The 21523-nt window shown below is 37.8% G+C and overlaps 1 protein-coding gene across 2 annotated transcripts in view; it reads right to left on the reverse strand.

The window, feature by feature from the left end:
- Positions 1 to 17585, reverse strand: part of LOC132127839 (contactin-associated protein-like 4) — a 138174-nt gene extending 120589 nt beyond the window's left edge. The window contains exons 1-2 of one of the 2 annotated variants that reach the window (XM_059539994.1): positions 17492 to 17585; positions 12886 to 13103 (exon numbers count right to left, since the gene is read on the reverse strand). In XM_059539994.1, coding sequence (XP_059395977.1) covers positions 12886 to 12970 — 85 coding nt within the window. In that variant the 5' untranslated portion in view covers positions 12971 to 13103; positions 17492 to 17585. Of the gene's footprint in view, positions 1 to 12881; positions 13105 to 17491 lie in introns of those variants that run through there. The other variant, XM_059539995.1, reaches the window with a different exon arrangement.
- Positions 17586 to 21523: the final 3938 nt, after the last annotated feature.

Raw genomic sequence — 21523 nt, forward strand, 5'->3', positions numbered from 1 at the left:
GTAAAATATCGGTAAATCGATATATCGGTCATTCTCTATTTTAGACACTTCCAAAATTATTGCAACAGAACGGAAGGATATGCAGGGTTTTTTTTAAATAATTATGTTTCTATCTTTGTTGCCAGAGTTTTGTCCCAATACTTTTGTCCATATAGTGTATGTACAGGTCATTAGTTTTTGGTGATTTTTTTTTTGCTTTCTGAAGACCAGTCAAGTTCTTCCACACTGACTGAATAAATCATTTCTTTTTTAACCTTGCATTATACAGAGAGGAATTGTCATGTAAGAATATAAAAGAGTTCTGTCCAAACTGCTGCTTTAAAATTAGAAGCACACAATTCCCTAGAATATCATTATATGCTTAAACATTAAGATTTGTGTGTATATACATACAGTAAATCCACAAAGACATTTAATGTTTCTAAAAAAGTATCTTTATTTGCTCAATACAATAAAGACAGTAAAACTGTGAAATACTATTACAATTTAAATTAACGTTTTTTTATGTGAATATATTTTAAACTGTAATTGATTGCTGTAATCAAAGCTAAATTTTCAGCATCATTACTCCAGTCTCAGTGTCACACGATTTTCAGAAATCATTCCAATATGCTGATTTGCTGCTCATGAAACATGTCTGATTATTATCAATGTTGAATATTTTTGTGGAAATCATGATACATTTTATTTTTTGGGATTCTAGTTTGAATATAAAGTCCAAAAAAACAGCATTTATTTGAAATATTAATATTTTTTAACATAATAAATGTCTTTACTCTCACTTCTGAACAATATAGTGCATCCTTGCTGAACAAACATTCTTAATTTCTTTAAAAAAAAAAAAAAAATCACATTTTATATATATTTCTACTATGGGGCTGTTGAATGCTTGAATCTGATTGGCTGACGAACTTCCTAAAATGTTAAATTATTTTCAGGGAAATGCACAGCAAAAGTATGTTCATATGACCAAATATTGCCAAATTATTTCGTTCATAACGCCAAATTATTTCAGTTATTTCAAAGGTTGACACGGCTTAGCAAAAGAACCAAAACCATTAACCTTGGGTGCCCATTATTTTTAAATAATTCAATGGTTCACCGTCAATTATTCCTTGGATAGCTTTTTTCCAAATTCCTAAAAAAATGCACCTTTTGTTCTCGAATAACATAAGCAAAAAGACATATTTGACATTTTTGGCTGAACTATCCCATTTAAGTGTTTGGAAGTGCGCAGAAAAGAAATGACATTTCCTCCCAAACATACTCGACACCGTCTGCTAAAGAAATATTTGAGCAAGTGCAGTATATTCTGTAGACAAAATATGGCTCAGGGTGATGAATTCTCTGGGCTGTATCACCTATCAGCCGTGGCAGGTGTGTGAGATGAATGTGCTTTGGTTTTGGGTGCTTGAGCCTTGAGAGTTATACGGCCTCGAGTCTCTGACGGCTGCGGTGTAATTTCCTGCCAATTTTGTGCGTAAATACTTAATAAATGCAAATGCACGAGGAGCAGGCAAGAGTTCAATGAGAAAAAATAAAATAAGCACATACAACTGCCACTAGTGTGTGACCTTCACTCCATAATGTTCCCATTCACCGTTTGACTTTCTATTCACACATTTTCATAACTGACAGTAAAGTGGACGTATGAGGGTGATTTGTTCTCGGCTTCGCCCCATGCCGACGTCCAGGCTCTTTGAGGCCATGATTCATAACGGACAATGTGCTTTGCAGGGAAATACGAAGTGCATTCGCAACAAATTGATCTTATGCTGAGAGTTTATGTCTTGTTTCATACAAACAACTGGTAGAATTGATAAAAGATAAATCATGATGAAGCCGAGACCTCACAATGGGAAATGTTTAAGATGCTAAAAAATATTCTTGTAAATAAAGATTACTAGAGTACTTTACATGTTTTTTTTACTTTAGAGTATTACATTTCATTAAAAATTCAACTTGCCATTCCTTTGTAATTAGCATTGCTTTAGTATTATAGATTTCTTTTTTTAATATTTTAAATTAGTTTTTCATTCTTGTATTTTTTCAGTTTTTCTTTTTCTTTTTTTTTAACTGTTTATTTTCATATTTTCTTCTTACCATATACAGAGAAAAGAACCAGGGAACTTATATATATATATATAAAAAAGAAAGAAAAAATAAATAAAAAAATAAAAAAAACCTTCAATCCATATTAATACATGTTATTGTTTGCCAATCACATCCCAAATACTCTTTAAGGGGAAACCAATCATTTACAAAAGTATCCAGAGTTCCATCCAGTACATTATGCCGTCTTTCGTATGGTAACAGTGCCAAGAGTTTTTCACGCCAAAGAGTTACAGTAGGAGGATGTTCTTTAATCCAAAAAGCATTATAGACATTGTTTTTGTTTCCAGTACACAATTATTTATACCAAGGATACACAATCTGGGATCCAGTGGTATTTTAATCCCAAAAGATCTTTCAATTTCCTGAAAAACCGAAGACAAGTCCATATTAAGTGGAAATAAGTTCCAGTTTCCATTTTACACTTCAAACTAAATTTTGTACATGTGTCATATTTACTTTGAGTTAAAGGAGTCACATGCAGCTCGTTAATAATTTTATATTGCACTTCATATGATTTGTTTGATTTGGTCATTTGTCTTGCATGATCTAATTTGCTCCATATCTGGTCTTCCAGTATAACACCCAAATCAAGTTCCCAACTTTGTTTAATATTTATTGAACCTTTATTATTTGCGGTAATTTGGTCATAAATATATTTAATTGTTTTACTTTTCAGTGCAGCTGCCTTTAATAAAATACTATCAAGCACATTCATTTTCCCACCTTGTTTATAATATTTGATAGAACTAAGGTAACTTCTCATTTGTAAATATCGAAAGAAGTGGACTTGGGAAATATTAACCTCACACTGTAATTGTTGGAAAAACTTAAGAACATCGTCTGCATAAACATCTAATATTCTTGTGATACCAGCTTCTCTCCACTCGTTAAATCCAGCATCGATACAGATAAATCTCAAATCTGGATTATTAGCAATAGGAGCCAACAGTGAGTATTTGTCAAGCCCAAAATATTTTGTAATTGAACACTATCCAGACCTATACCTTCCAAATCTGGAAAGCAAAAAATACTTTTTTTAATCCACTCTGACATAAATTTTAGTTGTGCAGCCCAGTGATAAAATGTAAAATTAAAAAAAAAAATTTTTTTAATTATTGATAAGATATTTTTTGTAATTAGGTTCTGTTTTTGTCCTTTTTATTTGGTTTAGGTCTTTTTAAAAGTATATACAGTTCTTATATTACAGTTTTAGTTTTAGTTATTCTAGTTCAACAAGTTATATAATAAAAAGTGTAAATAAATAAAGTAAAATTCCAGTTTACGTATATCTTTTCAAGCTATATATATTTCTTTTATGGTTTAGTTTTAGTTCACTTTAACAACCCTGGTCATTTTTGTGATAATTAGCAATTTCTGAGTGAAAACTGTTTCAAAGAAAGATTTTTTATTTCGTTGAAGCTAGCAAATAAAACTAAAGAGTGTATTAAAAAACATATACAGCCAGAAATAATTACAGAAGAATAGATCTTTGTTCAAAATATTCTCCTAAACTGCTAATAAAGATATACTGTATATTTAAACATTATCATGTCATTTTATATATGATTTGACAACTATAAACATTAAAAATGTGGATTTAACTGGGTATTTCAGCGTGATGGAATGAGAACGTTTTAAATGTCTCAAAAAGACATTTTATCCTCTAGTTCTTTAGAAACACCAAACCAAAGAGCCAAAGATCGTCTCAAGACATGCTCAAAGAATGTTTTGTTAATGTTCCCAGTAAGTTATACATTTTTTTTCCACCAATGTTTTCTGAACGTCTTAAAATCAAATTTTTTTAATGTAAAATTACAAAAAAAAAAAATCTTGGTCATAACATTAAGAAATTTTGCAAACATTCTGCGAATGTACTCTAAACATTCTCAAACAAATAAAATTAAAAAAAAACGTTATATAAACATCCAACTAAAACCATGTATAAATTATGCAGGCTATAAATAACATTGTCAGAACATTATTAAAGAACAGATAACTCTGAACGAACATTCTATAAATGTTACAGGAAGAAGGTTTGTTTACAACTTTGAGAGAACTTTACCAGAACATTCCATTAGCTGGGTAAGATCTTAAAAGCTTCCCCTAAAAATAATGCTCAACAGTCAATTATCGTGTCATTTTATATATATTTTTTTGCAACTATTGAAACATGTGAAATGTGCACACTTCACCTTTAAAGAGGAGGTTTATCCCTCATGTTATCATTCATCAGCACAAACCACTTCCCAACATCTAGAGGAACTGAAATCCAGCCAAACTCCATCCATCGCTTGCCACTTCATTTCTTTGTGCTCTTTAATTGATTCTGCTGGCCATTTTTAGCAAGACATGCTTCACAATTATGACTAAGCTTCCACGACACTCTGGTGGCAACTCAGTTTTATCATAAAGCGCACGACATCACCAAGAGTAAGCAGCCACACAGTCATGATTAAATTGAACACTTCAGTGCCTCCGGACCAGCTTTCGGCAATGATAAACGACCTGGAAGTAAAGATAACATAGTAGGGGATGTCAGTCTTTCTGACCCGAGATCAGATAGGGAAAGCCTCCTGATATGCTTAGTGCAGACACTGAGTGTTAAGGTGTGATTGGCAGATGGATTTTGAGCCAACAAACTGGCCCCGGATCTCACCAGTCTGCCTCGGTGCTGAATATAATTGCCTTGGCAGAATAAACAGCCTGGGCATAATGTGAAAAAAAATGCTGCTGCACTACTCTGTTAATTCACTGACCACTGTATTTGTCATCTGTATTGGTAACAGTCACATTTCTGGACCTATTACCATTACAAATAGGTAAACAAAGGCCGTCTGTCAAAAAAGAAATAGTATCACACCACACGAGAGCTTATATTCTGTTAAATAAAGGATTGAAATGTGTTTTAACAGCCTGATGAAGCACAAGAACCTTTATGCTCAGAAAGAGCTTTTTTTTTATCTCAAATTTTTCAGAATAAAATGCTTTCTGAGAACAAGGACACCAAAGAGCTAATCTGAAGAACTTATGAAACATCAAAAAACATTTTCATCTCCAAGAAACAAAAGAGTACCTAAAAAAAACCTCATACAGCCAAAAATAATTACGGTAATTTAAAAAGTAAAAATAAACCTAGATTATTGTTATGTCTTTCATTTGTGACCCTGGAGCACAAAAACAGTCTTAAATCGCTGGGGTATATCTGTAGCAATAGCCAAAAATACATTGTATGTGTCAAATATGTGTGTATGTGTTCATGTTCCATGAAGATATTTTATAAATGTCCTACTATAAATATATCGAAACTTTCTTTTTGTTTAGTAATATACATTGCTAAGAATTTTTTTTGAACAACTTTAAATGTGAATTTCTAAATATTTCGATTTTTTTTGCAGCCTCAGATTCCAGATTTTCAAATATTGTCCTCATAACAAACCATACATCAATGGAAAGCTTATTTATAAATTGACCCTTATGACTGGTTTTGTGGTTCAGGGTCACATGAACCATATGTAACTGATATTATAAATATGGAAAAATTAAATTTTTACATAAAAATTACATTCTTATATTATATATCGATTATATTATACATAATGTAAGTTAGGGTTGGGCAATGTCTACAAAACTGCCATCTCATATTACAGTACATAAAATATCACTTACCACATAAACAGAGTAAGGAGAGATGACTGAGACGATGGCGAATGATTTGCAGATCCTGAGCACCACTGACAAACATCTAATATTGTAAAATATGGGGTAAGAACTGCCGCTGAGTGCGTGTGATCACGAATCTTGAAAGTGAAAGTGAAACTAAAAAGAAATTGTGCATTCAAAAGAAGTTTCAATGCCAGGCACAATTATATGTTGTTGCTGTGGAAGTTTATACAATAGTAGTTCAATAAACAAGAAGTTAAAATTATGTGACTAACATTTTAGACACAATATTGACAGTTTTTGCTCAATTTCAGTGATGAAAATAGTTCCAGTCAAACAGCAGAACTGTTGTGTCTCCAAGTAATGTGGTGTTTCATTACTGAATGAATCCTCATTTTTGAACGAATCAAAGGAGTAAATGATTCAGTAATCCATTCATTAAAACACACTTGCCTTGATTCTGAAGGAATCAGCCATTTGAATGAGTCGGTTGAATGAATGTCTAAATGACTCACTCATTAAAACAGTCATTTGCTGCCACCTATTGGTGGTTTGGTTTCATATTTAAAAGTTTCTGCATTTTTCCCAACATTTCATTTTATGTAAAAAAAAAAATTTAAAACATTAACTGAAGGGACTTTGTTAGCAATGACCTTTTGCAAGTTCTTGATACTGGATCATATGCGATGCTTGTTTTGTTGGATTTAAGTGCAGCATTCCATACAACTGATCATAGTATTCTGTTACATCGGTTGGAAAAGTTGGTGGGTATTCAGGGAGTCACTCTGCAAGTGGTTGGCCTCTTATCTCAAAGACAAAACCTTCTTAGTGAGCATTGGGAAGTTTTCTTCTTCATCGGCTCCTTTGTCATGTGGTGTACCCCAAGGGTCCATTTTAGGCCCACTTCTTTTTTCGCTTTACATGCTTCCCTTGGACAAAGAAAAATATATGTTTCCTACCACTGCTATGCTGTTGATACACAGTTCTAACTTCCAGTAAAAACTGACAGCAGTGATTCTTTGGATGTGCTCTATGACTGTTTCAAGGGGAGATCAAATGTTGCATTACTAAAAATGTTTTGCAATGCTGCGAAATTCTGATTTAAGGCCACTGTAGGACTAAGGTCTCTCTCTCTACCAGTGTTCAACCCTACGTAAGAAATCTTGGGGTTACATTTGATTCGTTACTCAACTTTGATAAACAAATTAGCACAGTGGTAAAAGACAGCTTCTTCCATCTGAGATCAATTGCTAAACTGAAACAGTTTTTGCCCCACAAAGATTTGGAAACTGTAATCCATGTTTTCATAACATCACACCTGGATTACTGTAATTTCCTCTACTGTGGCCTGCCTCAAACGGCAATTTCTCGCCTGCAAATTGTCCAAAATGCAACAATTTATGCAGTGTAATGTGATCCCTATTTTTTTGTTCCAGTAAGAAGCGAGGCTTCTTAATGGAACAAAAAATAGGGATCACATTACTCCAATTTCAGAGTCTTTACATTGGCTTCCTGTAAAGTTTAGAATAGATTTTAAAAGCTGTCTTTGTGTACAATACTTTATCTGATCTTGCACCAAAATACATCAATGACCTTCTGATTCATTATTTTCCTCAAAGAGCACTTAGGTCTAGTAATCAGGGGCGTAGCACCAAAATCTGGGACCTGTATACTCTCAATGTCAGTGGGCCCCCTACACATGCCATTGTACGATGCGGGTTAGCAAAATGAAAATTAAATTTTGAATGAAATTTTTTTTTTTTTTTTTTGAATATAAACAAGTATAAATAGTGTTTAAATCTAGAATCAAATCAGATTATAGTAATGACTGGTTCTTTCATTCACCACCTGAATTGATGCATTTGGCCTACTTGTGCTCAAATACCTTTAAACCTTAGGCTACATCGGGTTCGTTTGTGTACTAACATTTTGATCCATGATGCAAGTTTTAAATTAAAAACATTTCTTTTTGAACAGGAGAACACGAGACAACGATACCCTCAGAAACCAATCAAATAAGCTAAGCCTGCCATAATGAAAAAAAAAGTCAACTATAAAAGGAATAACCTTTCAGTTTTGTAAATTCCCATTAATTCCCTTATATTCCTGTTAACTGCCATGGAACTTTGAAAATTCCCAGAATTTTGCAACCCTATTCATTGGCTTTGATAACATCATGAATTTATTGAGCATTGACTATAGCTTTTAAGCACAGCACTGTTTGTTTCTGAAACTGGTTAATGTTGGCAACCTGAAGTGAGGCCTGGCCCATAATTTACTTACAGCAACAAGCAGCCTGGTTGACAAACTAAGCTAAAGATTTAACATTAGCATACATACATTAGCAGCAGCTGTCTGGAGTTGACTACGTTAACTTTAATTGGATGTAGGTGCATAACAAGCAAACTCAGTTCACCTTTTGGAAAGAAAGCATTCATCAGCTGCTTCCCCTCATTCTGCCTCCTTTCTTTTTCCTTCCTGTCTTTCTTTTTTTGACAGCCCGATTTGGGCTTTTTTTTGCGCAGCATGATCAGACTCCCAGGCTCTAGATTGCTCAAGACTCACTGCGTTACTTGTTTGCCGCCGGCTGCCGTCTGTGGGCGGACTAAACCATTTTTGGGGGGGTGGGGGGGGGGTGTCTGGCACTGAGTTCATTCTCTCAGTTGGTGTTATCAATATATTTTGAAATGAATAGTGACATCAATTGGAGGGCCCAATTAATTCGAATTAGGCTACAAAAAAAAAATAAAAAAATGTACAAAAAAATTAAATAAAAAAATTGATGGGATTTCCTCTCCCTAGATGGGGCCCTGGGTAGTCAGGTCCACTCCCCCCCCCACTACCACGCCCATGCTAGTAATCACCTTCTCTTAACAGTCCCACGTTGTCGCTGTAAAACCAAGGGTGGCCGGGCTTTTCCAGCTTTATCTCCTAAACTTGAGAAAAGTTTGCCTGTAAATGTGAGACTTTCTCCTTCACTAGCCAGTTTTAAGTCTATTCTCAAATCTTATTTGTTTTCTCTGGCATTTGATTCATGTCAGTTTGCTCTGATTCTGTTTTAATGTGTTTATTTTTCATATGATGCATGCTTCCTATTGTGATTTTTATGTACTGTGTTTTGTTGTACAGCACTTTGGCACAACTCTGTTGCTTTCAAATGTGCTATAGAAATACATTTTGACATGCCATCTTTCCTGCTGTGTAAAGATGGAGTTTGAATGATAACAGTTCTAACTGAATTAGTTGAAACAATGTAAGAATCTGATGTGAAAGATGACACATTTAATAAGTTAGAGGGAAAATGCCCATTTATAAACAGTGAGAAATTACATTTGTTTTGTTATACACAGCAACTAATTTTAAGTTAGTTCCAGAGTTGTTTAAGTGAGAGAACATCTGTAACAAAGTCCAGATTGGGGAGATTATAATGTTAATTATTGATTTTATTATGTTAATAATATTTGCATTTAATTTTTTTTTTTAGATTTTCATTTGTATATGCTTTTAATAATAGTTTTAGAGAGAAACTCGGAATCTGCAAAAATCAGTATCGACAGGTCACCGCTTTAAATAAAAATAGTAATGTAATATGGTTATTTTTGAAAACCACAATATGATCTGGTGCTTCAAGAAGCCCAGAAACCCAAACGCTGATCTGAAGAACCTGAAGAAATTTGGTTCTGGGAATCTGGAGAATGAAACATGAAACAGTTGATGCCATCTCCAAAGAAACAAACAACTCAAGAGCCTCAAGCAGGCCACAGTGCCTTGCCTAAAAGAACCATTAAAGAGCCTTGATGCTTAAGTGTGTGCTCCAGTATGAAACTACACAAGCAAGCCCCTGAGTCCATTTTGAAAATCGAGATATCATAATATACCGCTTAGTCTACCTTTGAGGTTAAAAGAAAAATAGAAGTGATTTCAGAAATGAAGTTTTTGTTGATGGCTCTTTAGGGTACAAGGACTTCAAAATGAAGAGTAAAAGTGGGTCATTGGATGTTAACAGGCCTGTGTGGACTCCCAGCGCACATGTCAGATCAGTCCAGTGCACTTCCTGCAGAGGAACCAGCTGAGCCCAGCACAGCTCTGACTGCGGCCTTATTCTGCGTCTCACACGAGCAGGATATTTCAGGCTTGTGCTTTATGGAGCTAACAGCGGAGGCCATACAGATAAAGCTGAACAAACTGTACAAAAACCCAGTTTCTGAAAAAGTGATCAGATGCATACCATGAAACAGGTGGAAAAACCCCACAGATGCGCACTGAATGAGAAAGATGCGCATACCAGAAGATCACAGAAACGTGAGGGAGAACTCACCCGAGCAACCACCCAGAAAACCCTGACACATAACAACATACTAAAAGCAATTAAAACACCTTCACAATGACCCTAGCATCATAGTTTGTACAAAGTGTAAAAAATGTAAAATCTATAGCACTACTGTATATCAAGTTGTATAGGACAAAACATAAATATATAAATAAAATAAAAAAAAATCTGAATTGTTACACGCTGGATGATAAAGCAGGTGGAAAAATCTCACAGATAAACATTTAATAAGGAAGATGCATGTTTGACTTTCACTAGCAACCACATGCTAACATGCTAAATAGATGCTTTAAAGATAGAAACTGTAGCTAGGGTTGTTGTTAGGGTGATCTGATTGCTATAATTATTTTAGGATGTTGTTATTTGGTTGGTCTGCTTCACAGAAACTTGAAGCAAGACTCATCCTAGCTACCACATAGCAACATGCTAAAATGATTCTAACAATCAGATCACCAACGACCCTAGCTACACAGTTTCTTCAGTTCTTCAGTTTTCTACACAGTCAAAATATTATTTACTTTTTCTTATACAAGAATGCATTTGATAATTGTATGATGGGTATGTAGACAACATGGTTGCATTAAGCTTTTTTACTTGAACGAACCACAGTTTCTTCTTCAAAAAAAAGTCAAATCTATACCACCAACAAAAATGCACCAAGGAAATACCACGTTTTTTGGGTCCCATGATATGTTTTGAAGTGTCTTGGAGTGGAGATATAATCACTGTAGCATGATGCACCACAGCTCTCGAGCGTGAGGCATGTCTGGACACCAGTGCACTCTTATTTCTAATGCATCCTCAATCTGTGCAGACAGAAGAACAGAATTCAGCATCCATCACCCCGGATATTGTATCCTGGAGTGCTGCATACTGTGCAGAGCCAGGGGCTTACAAAGTTCATAACCATCTGTTTCAATTACAACACATATGCATCTCATTACCAACACCCACGAGCTCAGAGCATGACGTCAGCGTTGTCCTCTGGAGCGAAGCGAGGGTTTATGGTGACGGCCGTCACTCTGTGTTAGACTGCATCGTTGTAATTCCCCATGATCCACTCTGGTAAAGCTCATTCTGATGTATTCCTCCATTCCAGATTCAACATCCGTGACCAAATACTGCTGAAAGCCTCAAAATAAATGCTGCTGAAGCCAGTCACCTCAGTAATAGTCCCTTCACTGACCGTCTGATGCAAACCGCATGCAAACATGCAACTAAACATGACTGATTGACATTATGCAGCTCACACTTAAAGAGGTACCAGTTCACCTAGAGAACAAGAACCCGTTGATGCAGCTCACAGAAAGAACTAGTCACTGCATCTCCAAAAGACTGACAGGTTAACTAGATATAATCATGAGAAAGCTCATTTTGGATGGACAGTAATACTGTTCACGCACATTTCTGCTTAATTTATTGATGTTTTTCACCAAGCGACATTACTGTGCACTTATTTCAACAGGTTTCTACAGCGGTCGATAATGGACACTTTTCACAGACTGTGATGATATATCTAGCAAAGTTTTTATTTTATTTTAATTTAAAAAAATGTAATGCACATTATACCACTGTATTTTGCAATATTTTACATTGGCGTTATGTTTTTAGACATCTAGTAAAGGTTGCTGTGTGTTTCTAATGCAACTGCTGGAAAGTGATGGCAAATTGTGTGTGTTTTATTATTATTTGTTTTCCATTTACCCTGATAGAAGTTTACTAACTATGATGATTTCTGCTTTGGAAATGTGAAGAGTGGCCATAGATTTTCAGATAAATCCACCCCTAAACGCAGCTAAAGACTTGGTCACTTCACCTGTCAATCAGAAATATTCTTCATGTTTAATATCAGATACGAGCTCGATGTAATAAATCGACGCTCGAAAAAAAGCTTTTGGTCCAGAAAGCTGCACTCTCACATCCTGACCAACTTAAACCCCCTCCAAAATCCGCAAACCAGACCAGCCTGAACGAAAAGCCATCATAGGCTTGTCTGTAAGATGTTTCTTTCTTTTTTTTCAGCAGAGAAGTATTTTATTTCGTACTGGAGGAGACAATTCAGTGGCTATAGTAGATCTGCAGCGCGTCGGACGTCAACTAAGATGCGTCGCGTCGCGTCGGACGCGCAATCGTGTTTTGTGTCGCCTAACGAAATGCATGATACCTTCAAGAAGTTCATGCGTTAATAATTCATTATAATTAAAGTTTTTTTTTTTACGTTTTGTTATTATTTTAATCTATTAATATCTATTAAATAGCTTATTGTAAATAATATCGATATTATTATGACATTATTATGAATAAATTCACAGTCGTAATTGTATGATAGCTAATTAATCCACTATTTGACACGAAGGCTTAAAACACACGGCATTAAATAGTGCAAGTGTTTCTCCTGTCGCATCCTACCCATTGAAATACACGAGTTAGTGTGTAGGCTACTACAGTAGCCTAATAGACACAAAACCTCTCATTCATCATGAACTCGATCAAACCAATTCGATGCGTAAAACATCTTCACGTTATCTGTTGCATTAATGAATCAGTTCAAGCTACCATACATTAATACATCATCAAACATATAATAAATTACATCAACTAAAATTATAAAACAAAATTAGATTGTTTTGTCGTTTAATCAACGGTTGGCACAAAGCAAAGTTCCTGATCAACTTACTGCCGTTATTCCAGTAAGAGGACAGTGCGCGGACACAAATCCATCAGAAAAGTCATTATTCGTCTCAGATTACCGCGAATAATATGAATAACGTGATACTCGCCTTTGCTGACGGAGCCTGGGATGAAGTAAAAGATGAGATATAGCGGTAAAATCATTCCAATAGAGTGTGAGCCCCGCAGATCCATGATGCGCGACTGATGCTGGAATGAGACTGACTCCTCAGCGCGAGACTCTGGGAGCGAGCGCGTGCGTGTGTGTGTGCTCTGCTCTCCGTTGCTCTTTCACGCCATCCTGCTGCCGAAAACATCTGAATACAGTCTAAGTGACACACACACCGACACCGACACACACACAGAGAGAGAGAGAGAGAGAGAGAGAGCACCGTCCGCTGCACAATCCTGCTGCTGTTTTAATTTAATCTCATCAGGTTATAAAGAGAATCTGCAATGCTGTCAGACATCACTTTAAAATCAAACTAAACGCGCCAATGAAAAATTAAGTGAATTTGAAATTCTAATTCTTATTAAAAGTAAAATAAATAAATAAATAAAACGGAATTAAATATACAACTGTGTGTTTTTTCAGTATTAATTAAAAACGTTTAATATATATATATTTTTGAAATAGCTACTGAATTTTGAAATGCCACATATATAAATAATTTATTTACTCGTTTATGTTAATATTTCTCTTTATGAAGTTACCTACAATAATGTTGCTGTATATGACAAATAAATGTTGCTTGGTGTTAGTTGTTTTGACAGTCTTGAGCTTCATATAAGAGCCTATATTATTATTATTTAATTTAATTTATTTATTTTTTTTAAAAAATTTGTTATTACTGATTATTTAAAATGACACATGAAACATGAAACGTGTATTAAATTCATTATATAAAAGTCATAAAAAAAATTATGTTAATAATTATCTTTATAAAGTTCTCTAAAATTATGTTGTGGGAAGAAGGAGCCAGGGAGGAGACTGGAGGGACTTGAAGCAGGAGGAGCCAAATGGGACCCAAGCCACAGCCATAAGAGCGACTCACGGTGGAGCCGACGGAGGGAGGAGGAAGGGCTGACGACTCCGGAACCAGTTGACTGACAGGCCATGGTGGAGAGGAGGGAGCTAGGAGCCACGGTGGAGGCTGGGACTCAGAGGCTGGAGGCGGAGGCAAGGGAATCTCCAAGCCACGTCAACAATGGAGACTGGCAGACCAGTGGTGCTCGCACTGAGCAGATGGTGGGCTGAGGGGGAGCAAAGGGGCAGCCAGACAACAGTGTGTTGGACTCAGAGACAAAAGAGTCAAAAGATGTCTCGAGCAACTGACCAGAGTCGAGAGATGGCTTCTGTTCCCGAGTCCAGCCCAGAGAGGGCTCCTGTTCTTAAGTTTGGCCTAGAGAGGGCTCCTGTTCCTAAGTATGGCCCAGAGAGGGCTCCTGTTCCCAAGTGTGGCCCAGAGAGGGCTCCTGTTCCTAAGTTTGGCCCAGAGAGGGCTCCTGTTCCCAAGTTTGGCCCAGAGAGGGCTTCTGTTCTTAGGTTCGGCCCAGAGAGGGCTCCTGTTCCCAAATGTGGCCCAGAGAGGGCTCCTGTTCCTAAGTTTGCCCCAGAGAGGGCTCCTGTTCCCAAGTGTGGCCCAGAGAGGGCTCCTGTTCCCAAGTGTGGCCCAGAGAGGGCTCCTGTTCCCAAGTGAGGCCCAGAGAGGGCTCCTGTTCCCAAGTGTGTCCCAGAGAGGGTTCCTGTTCCCAAGTGTGTCCCAGAGAGGGCCCCTGTTCCCAAGTGTGGCCCAGAGAGGGCTCCTGTTCCTAAGTTTGGCCCAGAGACGGCTCCTGTTCCCAAGTGTGGCCCAGAGAGGGCTCCTGTTCCCAAGTGTGGCCCAGAGAGGGCTCCTGTTCCCAAGTGTGGCCCAGAGAGGGCTCCTGTTCCCAAGTGTGGCCCAGAGAGGGCTCCTGTTCTCAAGTGTGGCCCAGAGAGGGCTCCTGTTCCCAAGTGAGGCCCAGAGAGGGCTCCTGTTCCTAAGTGTGTCCCAGAGAGGGTTCCTGTTCCCAAGTGTGGCCCAGAGAGGGTTCCTGTTCCTAAGTGTGGCCCAATGAGGGCTCCTGTTCCTAAGTTTGGCCCAGAGACAGCTCCTGTTCCCAAGTGTGGCCCAGATAGGGCTCCAGTTCCTAAGTGTGGCCAAGAGAGGGCTCCTGTTCCTAAGTGTGTCCCAGAGAGGGCTCCTGTTCCCAAGTGTGGCCCAGAGAGGGCTCCTGTTCCTAAGTGTGGCCCAGAGAGGGCCCCTGTTCTTAATTGTGGCCCAGAGAGGGCTCCTGTTCCTAAGTTCGGCCCAGAGATGGCTCCTGTTCCTAAGTGTGGCCCAGAGAGGGCTCCTGTTCTTAATTGTGGCCCAGAGAGGGCTCCTGTTCCTAAGTTTGGCCCAGAGACAGCTCCTGTTCCCAAGTGTGGCCCAGAGAGGGCTCCAGTTCCTAAGTTTGGCCAAGAGACAGCTCCTGTTCCCAAGTGTGGCCCAGAGAGAGCTCCGGTTCCTAAGTGTGGCCAAGAGAGGGCTCCTGTTCCTAAGTGTGTCCCAGAGAGGGCTCCTGTTCCTAAGTGTGGCCCAGAGAGGGCTCCTGTTCCTAAGTGTGGCCCAGAGAGGGCTCCTGTTCTTAATTGTGGCCCAGAGAGGGCTCCTGTTCCTAAGTTCGGCCCAGAGAGGGCTCCTGTTCCTAAGTGTGGCCCAGAGAGGGCTCCTGTTCTTAATTGTGGCCCAGAGAGGGCTCCTGTTCCTAAGTGTGGCCCAGAGAGGGCTCCTGTTCTTAATTGTGGCCCAGAGAGGGCTCCTGTTCTGAAGTGTGGCCCAGAGAGGGCTCCTGTTCTTAATTGTGACCCAGAGAGGGCTCCGGTTCCTAAGTTCGGCCCAGAGAGGGCTCCTGTTCCTAAGTGTGGCCCAGAGAGGGCTCCTGTTCTTAAGTTCAGACCAGAGAGGGCTCCTGTTCCCAAGTTTGGCCCAGAGAGGGCTCCTGTTCTTAAGTTCGGCCCAGAGAGGGCTCCCGTTCTTAAGTGTGGCCCAGAGAGGGCTCCTGTTTCTAAGTTTGGCCCAGAGAGGGCTCCTGTTCCGAAGTGTGGCCCAGAGAGGGCTCCTGTTCTTAATTGTGGCCCAGAGAGGGCTCCTGTTCCTATGTGTGGCCCAGAGAGGGCTCCTGTTCTTAACTGTAGCCCAGAGAGGGCTCCTGTTCTTAAGTGTGGCCCAGAGAGGGCTCCTGTTCCTAAGTGTGGCCCAGAGAGGGCTCCTGTTCTTAAGTGTGGACCAGAGAGGGCTCCTGTTCCTATGTGTGGCCCAGAGGGGGCTCCTGTTCCAGAGTTCAGGCATAAGAGAGCTTTTGTCACTCACTGTTGTCTGGCTGCCCCTTTGCTCCCCCTCAGCCCACCATCTGCTCAGTGCGAGCACCCCTGGTCTGCCAGTCTCCACTGTTGACGTGGCTTGGAGATTCCCTTGCCTCAGCCTGCAGCCTCTGAGTCCCAGCCTCCACCGTGGCTCCTAGCTCCCTCCTCTCCACCATGGCCTGTCAGTCAACTGGTTCCGGAGTCGTCAGCCCTTCCTCCTCCCTCCGTCGACTCCACCGTGAGTCGCTCTTATGGCTGTGGCTTGGGTCCCATTTGGCTCCTCCTGCTTCAAGTCCCTCCAGTCTCCTCCCTGGCTCCTTCTTCCATATGATTCACCCTGGCTCCTCCCTCTGTAGTCTCCACCATGGACCCCATCCCAGGTGTCCATTCTCCTCCTGAGCCACCTCCCATGTTTCCAATCGTCCCTCCCTCAGTTGTTTCTACGGCACTAGGACGCCCCTTCTGGGCGGAGGTGATATGTCATACCTCTGGACTGTTTATGTGAGTTTTTCTCCTCATGTGCTCCCCATGACCCAATTTCTCCCTTGTTGGATTTTTCATTTGGTTCCGGTGTGTCTTGTAATTACCCTTGTTACCCAATGTATTTATGTCCCAGTCAGTGCTGTCTGTCTTTGTCAGGTCTACAAATATCATGTTCATGTGTTACAGCCTTTCCTAGTGTAGATTTATTAAAGACAGTTTCTCTGATCCACGTTTCATCATTAAAAGTGTATTAAATTCAAACATATTACATTTAATAATTTAACTTATAATAATTTTTCTCCCAATAAAGTTATTTAAAATAATGTGGAGGCATTGTGTGTTGCTGGATGATAAATAAAAGCTGGCTGTGTTAATTATTGAGTTTAATTTATTTTGGGAATATGATGAACATCTAGTCATGCAACAAAATAATAAAAAGCATAATTAGTCAGATTTAATGGTGTTATAATTTCTGTTTTATCACAATATCTTTCATTCAGTATTCCTTTCAAATTCATGATCCTGTGTGTTGTGGTTGAATCGATTCAAATTCACACTAATTAAATAAAATGAGCAGATTCTTAAACTGTGAAATTTGCTCAAGTATTGCAAAAGTACATGAACCCAATTAATTTGTTAGTAATTGGATTGAAAAGTCCCGAATGCCTCAATCTGCCTGACTGAGCTTGATCTGAATGATATTTTTATCCGATTGAAAGGAGTAATAATCAAGTCAATAGGAAAATAAACTAAGCATGTAAATATTGGATTCTGACTTTGAATGTTCAAATATTTTTTTTTTAAACTATGATGCATACATTTACCAGAGCTTTTCATAATCAGATATTTATTTGCATACTTACTATGAATGTGCAGGTAGTAGTGGTTTCAGATGTTTGTTTGGTTATATGAAGGTCAGACGCTCTTGTCCTGTATAAGTGGGTGGTTCTTGGCTACAATAAGCTGCAAAGTGAACCAGACATTCATGCTGAATTCAGACACTACAGATGATATACAGTAGTGTAATGCATTCGAGTCACACTGATTAAATTCCCAATATAAAGCCTCATTAATGATGATAAAAACATAATTCTTTCACCAGCATGTGAGTGTACAAGTGATAAATCAATGGTGTGAATCACTACACCCAGTTAACCTATGTGACTGTACTGCAGCTGTTTCAACAGGCAGATGAACAGCTGAGCGCTGATCATATGATTTATAATAACAGAGTTGTGGAGCTAATCAATATCAGAACTGCTGAGAATGAGGTGAAGCATTTCATCAGCCGCAGTACATCTGTGAGACACAAACAAACAAACACACAAACACACACACACACACACACACACACACACACACACACACACACACACACACACACACACACACACACATTTGTTTTTGTGTAAAGTGTGTTCATCCCATAGGTGTAATGGTTTTTATACTGTACAAACTGTATATTCTATGTCCCTACACCAACCCTACACCTAACCCTAACCCTCACAGGAAACTTTATGCATTTTTACTTTCTCAAAAAAAACTAATTCTGTATGATTTATAAGCGTTTTGAAAAATGGGGGCATGGGTTATGTCCTCATAAGTCACCCTCTCCTTGTAATACCTGTGTCATACCCATGTCATTATTAAGAGTTGTGTCCTGATATGACACAAAAACAAGAGACACACACACACACACACAGACACACACACTTTTACACTGCGGGGACAGGGTGACTTTAAATGAATAAATCACACAAAAAAAAGTTTCCTGGGGAACACAAATGGAGACATTTGAATTATGCAGCTCTTTTTTGTACAAAAACAATTCAGTGACCACATCTGTCAAGCTCCAAAAATGAGAAAAAGCAGTGAAAGTATCATAACAGAAGTGACTCATATGGAAAGTCATTTCTACAACAGAATACATACATACATACATACATACATATATATATATATATATAAAAAGTCTAAAAAAAAGTCTTATCTTGTACTGTTTAACTGGTCGAGGTTCATACTTTATATAAAAAGTTATAAGTAATGCAATAAAAATGAGTACAGTAATCTAATTACATTGTTGAAAATGTAATTAGTAGCTATTAGGGGTGTAACGGTACGCAAAAATCACGGTTCGTATGTACCTCGGTTTTAAAGTCACGGTTCGGTTAATTTTCGGTACAGTAAGGGAAAGAAATGCAAACATTAAACTGTAGGTTGTTTATTACTATAAGCTTTTTTAAAAAAAATTTAAAATACTTTTTAATAAAATATATATAAAATAAAAAAAGAAGAAGAAATAAAATACTGCTGCAATTAAACCAGTAATTGTGCATGTCAAAGTAAATGTTCTGCATTACAGGAAAATGTGTTTCTTGTCAAAGCAAATTAATCCAGATCTATATTTAGATAAAACATGCTGGTGAACTGTGTATAACAAGTTTGAATGGAAGTTACACAAAGTTTTTTTTTTTTTTTGAGTGCTTGTATATGGTATTTGTTTTTATATTTGAGCTAGCTGATGTTTCACAGAGAACAGAAATCCAAATAAATCTGGCATGGTCGTGGTTGAGATTATTCTGAGCAAAGAAAGCCACTTCATTCACCTGAATAATTCAGTTCTTCACAAGGGTTTGGACAAACTGAACCCTGTTGCTGGAATAAAAGCTTTTAGCCATACCGTTATATGGAAAAACAGTGTTAGAGAGGCCATGAGTCTTTGACACATTCAGAGGACAGTAAGAAGCACAATAACACACCATAATCACTGCAGGAATATATTCTGTGAAGTGCTTCCAAAACTTTTAGCAAATGGGCAAATTTAATGAAAACTGTCAAGAACATCCTGTTCCAGCTCATATTTCAAAATAAATAAATAAATAACAAATAAATGAATATTTAATGAATCATATAGTATACTTTATTAATTGTACACTGAACAAAATTATAAACGCAACACTTTTGTTTTTGCCCACAATTTTCATGAGCTGAACTCAAAGATCTAAGACTTTTTCTATGTACACAAAAGACCTATTGTTCTCAAATCTGTCTAAATCTGTGTTAATGAGCACTTCTCCTTTGCCGAGATAATCAATTTTCCTCACAGGTGTGGCATATCAAGATGCTGATTAGACAGCATGAATATTGCACAGGTGTGTCTTAGACTGGCCACAATAAAAGGCCACTCTAAAATGTGCAGCTTTACTGTATTAGGGGGTCCGAACATTAGTCAGTATCTAGTATGAACACCATTTGCCTCACGCAGTGCAACATCTCCTTCACATTGAGTTGATCAGGTTGTTGAATGTGGATTGTGACTCTTCAATGGCTGTGTGAAGTTGCTGGATATTGGCAGGAACTGAAAACATGCTGTCATGTACGCCGATCCATTTTCATTTTGCAGAGAACATATTTACTTTAAATCCATAGCATAACTGTTGTGATCATCAAGAAAAACAGCGGTGTTTAGTTTGTGAATGAATCCGCATTTTAAACGAATCGTGTGAATCAATGATTCAAAGCCCCATTCTTTAAGAGAGCCACTTGTGTGGGTATTTTCACAGTCAAATTTATTTTGCAATTAATTTGTTTAACCATGTTATTAATTAGATGAAAATTTGTAATCGACTGGCAGCCCTAATATATATATATATATATATATATATATATATATATATATATATATATATATATATATATATATATATATATATATAAATGTTGTGTGTGTATAAACATGCAGAATTTTAATGTAATGTATTTTCTTATATTTAATTTATATTCCATTTATATTTTATATTTTGTTACACACACACACACACACACACACACACACACACACACACACACACACACACACACACACACACACACACACACACACACACACACACACACATCACATCTAATCCTTGAGAAACCACCTGGTGGTATTGTCATCCCGTCCTGCGATGTGTGTCCAGATAAACCTCCTCTGTGATTGACATGCAGCAGACGCCAGCAGACCAGCAATGAGAAACTAAATCACTTATTGTCTCTCAGGAGGACTGTACCAGCCCAGACCTCTCAACAAAACCTCAGAGGAACTGTGTGTGTGTGCTGTGACGCTGAAGAAACACAAACAAATGATACTCCAAAACCTGTGTGCTTGTGAATCCAGACAAGGATGAAGAGAAAAGAGGTGGTTTGTTTTGAATACAGAGACTATTTTAGGAAGATCTCTGTGTGTGTTTCACAGATCTTTTTTTCTTTTTCTGCTCTATTTCAACAAAAAAAGCGTAAAGCATACAATGTTGGGTGCATAAGCCACAAGTCTTATTTCACATTAAAATTTTACTGTAAATTACTGTAAACCTTATAGTAAACTATTTTGCTGTCACCGTTTTGGTTGTATGAAGGTATCTGATAATCAGATTATTGTTGCAATTTTAGTTTTTCCGATTAGAAGCAAAAGTTTTTGCACCCTATAAATGTACAGTCCAAGAACTGTCAAGTTACAAAAATGTCCTAAAAAAACCAAGAGGCGTGTGGAGAGATGAGGCGAGGACTCAAGTTGCAGGAAGATATGCATTCGATCTCCATCAGAGCATCCACAAATCTTTCTACAGCATTGTTGGCAGGTGGCCAGAGTGATTTTTGATGCTCTCGACGACTGCGGTGTGAACGCATTTATGAGTCATGCATTATTTTCCAAGTCTTTTGACATCCTATAACAGGTTTATGAAAGTAACAGACCAAAATTGAAGTTGTTATTCACTGAAAAGAACTTCACAGTTCTTACTTGCACAGTTTCAAGTCTAAATATTTAGTACTTTGACACTATTTTCACTAAGAAATGCAAGTGAACTTCACAAATATTTACAAATAGTTTTTTTTATATATATTGTAGAAACTAG

The sequence above is a fragment of the Carassius carassius genome, chromosome 45 (assembly GCF_963082965.1).
Source record: "Carassius carassius chromosome 45, fCarCar2.1, whole genome shotgun sequence".
Lineage (NCBI taxonomy): Eukaryota > Metazoa > Chordata > Actinopteri > Cypriniformes > Cyprinidae > Carassius > Carassius carassius.